At 39.1% G+C, this 7,331-nt stretch overlaps 1 protein-coding gene across 1 annotated transcript; it reads left to right on the top strand.

Moving 5' to 3' along the window:
- Window positions 1-5,951: 5,951 nt before the first annotated feature.
- Window positions 5,952-6,814, top strand: LOC122027319 (chaperone protein DnaJ-like). Its single transcript, XM_042586263.1, has one exon. It carries the CDS (start codon window positions 6,063-6,065, stop codon window positions 6,615-6,617), a length of 555 nt encoding a protein of 184 aa, XP_042442197.1. The 5' UTR covers window positions 5,952-6,062; the 3' UTR covers window positions 6,618-6,814.
- Window positions 6,815-7,331: the final 517 nt, after the last annotated feature.

The following is a 7,331-nucleotide window of genomic DNA, read 5'->3' as shown; positions in this document are numbered from 1 at the left end:
CCCTTGCCTTTGGCTTGGGTCTTACCCTTACCTTTAGGCTTCCACTTGCCTTTTCCTTTAGACACCATTAAAATGGAACCAGGCTTTGCCTTCTTAAGGTTGAGTTCAATAGTTCTCAACATGCTCAACATTTCAGGCAATGGTTTCTCAATTTCATTCATGTTGTAGTTTATGACGAATTGACTATAACTATCAGGCAACGACTGCAAGATAAGATCAGTGGCCAATTCTTGACCTAGTGAAAATCCCAACCTTTGTAGATTCTCCACATACCTGATCATTTTAAGCACATATGGCCCAACGGGACTTCCTTCTTGCATTCTACTTTGAAACAGTGCTTTGGAGATCTCAAATCTCTCATGCCTTGCTAGTCCTTGATACAGTTGTCTAAGATGTTCAACCATATCATAAGCATCCATGTTCTCATGTTGCTTCTGAAGCTCAAGGTTCATGGTGGCGAGCATTATGCATGACACATCTAATGTGTCATCTTGATGCTTCTTATAAGCATCCCCATTAGCTCTAGTGGCAATAGCAAGGGGTGCTTCAGGAATCGGCTACTCTACGACGTACAGTTTCTGTTCTTGCTTGAGAACTATCCTCAAGTTTCTATACCAGTCCAGGAAATTAGCTCCATTGAGCTTGTCCTTTTCAAGGACGGATCGCAAAGAGAGGGTATTCGTTGTACTTGACGACATGGTAATCTACAATAGTGAAATGCAGAACTTAGTATCATATATATTGATACTTTAATTAGGCCTTTAATTAAATGATTCTCCCACTGAATTCTAAAGCTTGATAGGAGCAAGTCACTACTAGCTCTAAACCCAAAAGCAAAGATATTCTAGTGGGACAAGATCCATATTATACTTCATCTTGAGTTAGCTTTGGTTAATCGCCCAAGACTTGTATAAATTAGGTAGGCAACGTATACCAATTGGACAAGATCTACATTATACCTTATCTTGAGTTAGCTTTGGCTAATCGCCCAAGACTTAATATAACTTAGGTAAACAACGTTTACCAATTATATCCTATGTAACTCTTGTATCCTTAGGTGAACAACATTGTTTGTTCGTTTTCCCATCTTATGAAATCTATATTATAATTCATCTAAAGTTAGCTTTGGCTAATCGCCCAAGACTAGTATAATATGATTTACATCTTATGAGATATGCCTTTAAGTTCTCAATCCAATAGAGGTAACTTAATTAAGTCATACCCAAAGGTCAATAGTCGGACATCACAATTGTCCAGTCACACTCTACCAAGATAAAATGAGCCACTGTGCTTTGGCAAACCTGACTATAGATGATCGAGGTAGTAGTGAGTACCAAACTTTGGTAGGCATATGTAAATGACCTAATTACGATAGCTACACATGCATCACATACATCATGGCATATCATGACATATATCAACATATACACAAGGTTAAACGTGACATGGTTATGGCCCCCATAAACTACAATCTTCTCAAGCCAATGAGAAGAGCGATAAGTCAACCTAGGTCTAAGTCCCTTCTCCAAGCGCTTTCTTGGTGGTCGTGTGTTGTTGTCCTTCCTTCCTTTTCATCCGTCTTCCAGAAGACTAACTCTTTCTAATTTTATACATTACAAAATCTAAAGAAACTCGAGTTACATTCGAGTGTAATCTAATTACAAAAAGAATAAAAGGGATGAAGGCACGACACGCAGGCCGTATTATGAATTACAACATTACACACATCCAATCACATTGGGGTTAAAGATCCATAACCATGCACCATGTCATATCTATTCACAATATTCTAATGACATAAATTTACTAAGATTTCAACAAATAAATTATGAGCTGCAACGCCACGGCGGTCCCGAAATAAAATTTATTTTGCATACTCGTTTATGAGTTGCTGCCTTACCCGAGACCCTACTACCCACAATGGCAACTATTTTTCGTTATAAACAAAACATCTCTAGCCGAGACCTTATTGGTCACACACCAACTACATTTTGTTCCCAACAAAACACCCATTTGGGTCAAGACTCAAGATTTGGTCGAGACACAAAATCTGGTCAAGAGTCTTGTGTGGCTGAAACTTATAAGATTTTGCAAATCACAGTAAACCCTATCATGCAATTTCTAGATCATATAAAAAAATTCTAAAACTTAGCATAGCCCTTCGCAAGTGGCTCTGATACCACTGTTGGGATCTAGCACGCCAAAGACGCGGAAACGCAGTGGAAAAATTACTAGATCCTCTTATCCAGCAGATCCATGCGAAGGGAAGAAACATTTTCTATTCATAATCTATACTAAGCTACATGATAGGATTATACCTTTGATGCGTGCCCTTCGCAATCCCGACAACAACCTCTTCTTGTTTAGATGCAGATCTCAGCGTGTTCAAGGTTCGCGCCTCTACGGTATCCACACGAACAAGCCTTGTCTTTGATTGTCTCACAAACAAAGCAAGATGGAGAGGGAAAACACACAAGGTTGTGCTAGCAACCTATATGTGTGTCTCGGCCAAGAAAAGGGAAGGAGGAAGAAGAAGATCAAGGGAACTTTTCACCTTCTCAAGCAAAGAAAAACTTATGAAAAATATCATCCAAAATGATATTTATAACCATCCCATGGTATACCAAGAGTCTCCACCCTTTCATCTTCTAATCACCCTTTCATCTGCTAATCTAATGGCTCAAAATCAACCATTCAATCCAATGGTTCAATTTTGACCATTCAACTTTCTTGGTGAACTCAAGTTCACCCAATGAGTCCAACCCATTGATTCTCAAGCAACTCGACTCAATCCAACAATTGGATCCCTTTGAGTCTAACTCAATGAGTCAAATTCGGATTACACTTAATCCATTGATTCATCACATGAACCCATCTCCATATTAACTTGTTCTTTGTGTGTGACCCTATAGGCTCTCGTAACATTGGCAATGTACCCAAATCAACATTTGCGATACATAAACAATGAGTGACATATAGCAAGGCATCATTGTTACCCAAGTGACGAGAAAGTCGAGATCCGACCTAACCTGTCCGTGGCTATATCATATATGACTTAGTCCCTCTATCTTTGATATCTAGATTGATCAATGAGGCATAGACCGTGTCATCCTCTTATCAATCTTTGTGTTTCTTGATCTCCAAGTAGACACACTTATCAAATAAGCTCAATATCTCATATTGACTCATTTACGCATGGTCATGCTTTCTTGTGTCCTACTAATCAAGGGGACTACAAATATCGCTTCCGTCATATGGAAGGGATAGATCTCATTTACATCACTCACATCCCTCCGCATAATTCATTGCATACCTAGTGATCGACTTTATAATCCACCCTATTATGGGTGGCGTTTGACGATACCAAAGTATACAACTCCTTATGTAGGGAACCGTAGTGACTTCAGGTCTAAGGACTATTCATACCAATAGTCACATAAGAATATTTATGACACTCATACGACGATCCATGAAACATTCTCATGGCGGGTCATTCAGTATATATTCTCTAATATATACCCATGTGTCAACCTGATATCTCATATCCATGACTTGTGAGATCAAGTCATCTGTTGACCTACATGCTAGTCTCAACGTATTAATATTGTCCTTGTATATTAATGCTCGACTAGGAATAGTTAAGAGTAGTGTTCTCTACAATATCTCACTATCAATTCGACCAATTGATATACTGTAGATAAGAATCTACTGCACAAGGACATTATTATATTTATTCAATTGACACTGAACTGAAATAAATATAATAACCAAAACCTTTGTCTTTTATTAATAGTGATATATGATACAAAATGTGCCCTTTACAATCATCTTATAATTGATACTAGAGCTAATACTAACAACAATTGCACTTGCAATCTTTATATATTGTCAAACATCAAAACTCAAACTTAAGTTAAACTAGTCAACTTTGGCCCAGGGATAATTACACCGACAGATAATTCACTAGGACTAGGTCTTGAACGTAATTGCATTGGGAGGCAGTGAACCAAATACAATCGACGAGTTATGCTTGTGATATGAATCCTGCGTCAAGTTTCCACGGTCAATTCCCCAAAGTTCACACTCATCTTAGGACTAGGTCTTGGAAAAGACTTCTTCACTTTCATTCATTTGTATTTGTATTATTGTCAAAACATATTGTAAAAGACTTCTTTGCTTTCAGAAGGTGTTTGAGAATAATAGTGATGACAATTCCTTAGGACTAAATCTTGGATGTAATCATCTTGGGAGGCAAATCTTGGATACAATCACCTTGAGAGGCAGTGAACCAAATAAAATCGCCGAGTTATGTTTGTGATATGAATAAATCCAACGTTAGGTTTCCGTTGTCAATACCCCAAAGCTCACACCCATCCTAACATGAGCCAGATAGTTTAATTGAGCAAAACAAGGAAGTAACCACAGCGACTCATATTGATTGAGTTAGTGGGGATGAGCCAAGGGAAATTTAATATACTAACAGATTAAGGGAATGAAGCCAATCAAACACATCAAATTCATCCCACGTATCATTAGTTGTTCAAAATAGGCACAGTAAAATAATAATAGAGAAAATTTTAAATTTTAGCCGCCATCTTTCACCTGAAACATTGATATCATACAAAAATACAACATATCGTCTTCAGCTTGTTAAGTAGCATTTGGAATTTGAACTTTTTTTAACATAAACAACCCACTGCTTATAATTAATAGTCAATTAACAGCTATAAGCAGCCTATTGCTTGTATGGCAAACTCTAGTGACTTATAAATATTCTCCCAACACATTTTTTTTTTTAAAAAAAAATTAAAGTATTGCCTGTTGAACCAACTAATCTTGGAAGTGGTGATCGACCTAATTATACGGAAGTTTTCCGACTACTAGGATAAATCGGAAATTCAAATGGGTCTTAGTTGGCGACATAACAACACAAGTGGTTTGAGAATGCCCAGTGTAAGAATTGAATCCTTGTTGCGTGGGTATACCACTCTACCATTTACCATCACACCATTACTCTGCGGCTCTCCCAACACATCTCTGATTGAATCAAAGGGGTAAATGAATACTTGAGCACCACAAACAACTCAATCTTTGCTCCAAAATATCTATGCTTTATTTTTAATCAAAGGGTGCACAAATTGGGAGATCTATTGGCAATGGCATTTTAAGTGTCCTTATCACAAACACTAGACGAGCAAACCTGCTGTGGAATTTGGAGGTCATCCATATGGACTTTGACTAATTCCTACTGCCGAGGTCGATCCATGCTTAGCAACTCCAGTCTTTCTTTTGATACAGAGGAAAGTAAAAAAAGAAAAAGTAGAAGATAACTTTGTGGAGACAAACTAGATCTTTTGATTCCAGATTATCCTTTGATGTTGAAATGTTGGGTCTAGACGCGTTAAAAGTGATGAACAATGGTGTGCAAGTTTGACTTCGTGTTCCATCAATTGGGGATTTTGTTAACCAAACTCTACGTTTTCCCTCAGTAAAGATGGAGCCCTTGTTAATTATACGTTAGACACGATATATTTGTTGACTGATTGCAGGAATTGCCTGAGACGAGGAAATTGATTGAATAGACAAGAAAACTATTCTGTTTTTTTATTAAGGGGGCTGGGAATAGACGAGAAACTTAATTGTAAGTGCAATTTGCCATCACAATTGATAAGCATGTGGAAAGTTGCAGCACTCGTTGACGCGGACTTTGACGGTTTCCTACGATTGGGAGGCGCATCCTGAATTCTATTTTGATTTACCAGAAAAATATTTTTACATTCTTCCCTAATAAATCTAGCCTCAAACAGCAACCACAGGATAATCAGAAGTTGTAATAATCAGCAATTCCAAAATATAATTATTTATGGACAGGCAAACGCCCAGGTAATTGAGGCAGTGCCCTTGTTCGTTTCCACAGAAAGAAAAAACTAACCAATTAGCTTGGGAGGCTACTGCTTACACACTGCTATATAAACCTCTGGTGAATCTTCCTCGCACCTGCATACTCTTCTCTTCTCTTCTCTTCTCTTCACTTCAATATATATAATAATATAATAAACAAAATGTTGTCTCTGCCTTCTCCAATTTCTAATCCAGTATTTTCCGCTACCATTCCTACGAGAAAGCTTAGGCTCGCATCGCTGGCTCCGCGTGCGGCAGCCGCCCAAACCGCCACCATGTATGATCTGCTGTCGGTGGCGGAGACGGCGGGGCCGGAGGAGATCAAGGCGGCGTTCAAGCTGCAGGCGCGGCGGTGGCACCCGGACGCCTGCCGCAAGGCGGGGGAGGAGGGGGCCTTCGCCGAGCGCTTCAAGCAAGCGCGCGAGGCCTATGAGGTTCTCTCCGACCCGGACCTCCGCCGTGAGTACGACCGCATGCTGCTCTTCTCCGACGGCTGGACCACCGCCGGCAGCTCCGGAGGGGTCGTCCTCCGGCGCAACCGCGACCACCGCACCGGATTCGGGGACTGGGAGAGCCAGTTGGATGGGATGTCTAGGCGGCGGGAGCCGTGGTGGGTGGCCAACGCGGCGGGGCGGAGGAGGGCCGCTGGCGGAGAGGGGGAAAGCTGGGGGAGCAGGGCGAGGAGGGCCCTCGCGGCTGCGGAGACTTCAGAATGATGGGCCCCTCTCCGAGGTCAGATGTGTCTAAGAGAGGGTGTTGTGAATTCGTAGCGATATTACTTAAGCAGTGACGTCAGTAATATATTGATAGATATTAGCACTCTAGCCATTACATCTATTTTTGCAAGACTTAGTGATGTGCTTTGTTTTGATAAAAATCTTTTAAGTTCTTGCAATTCTATTTCGGCTAAAAATGTGTCTAACTAAAGTTTACTAGAGAATTTGATCAGTAAATTATTCTACATATTAATAGTATTGTACAAAATGAAAAGAGATTTCTTAAATCAGATTTTTTTTTATTAATTTAACTATCCAATTCTTACCATTCAACTAATTTTAATGATGACTGATTTCATTAAAATAAATCGTAAAATACAAATAAATCTTAACTAACGGCCCAATCTCACAATTTTTTTTAAAACTTCAAAACCATTTTAATTAGCACATGAGAGCCAGATTACATTGAATAGAAGTCTTTGAGTAATTAAAATTGAAGCGTGAGAGCATAGGTGACTTTCTAAGGACCTCTATCAGCTATACTAGCATTTCATACTTTCATTTTAATCTTTATAAGTTTATCAATGTGAAATAAATAAGAGGGTTAGGTTAAGATAAAATTTAAATATCAATTCTAATTGAATTAGAAGAATCATAACCACTTCTCTCACACGGTTAAGATAAAGTTTAAATATCAATTCTAGTTGAATTAGA

This window comes from Zingiber officinale, chromosome 10A (genome assembly GCF_018446385.1).
Source record: "Zingiber officinale cultivar Zhangliang chromosome 10A, Zo_v1.1, whole genome shotgun sequence".
In the NCBI taxonomy this organism is placed as follows: Eukaryota; Viridiplantae; Streptophyta; class Magnoliopsida; order Zingiberales; family Zingiberaceae; genus Zingiber; species Zingiber officinale.
This window is presented reverse-complemented; position numbering and strand designations above follow the sequence as displayed.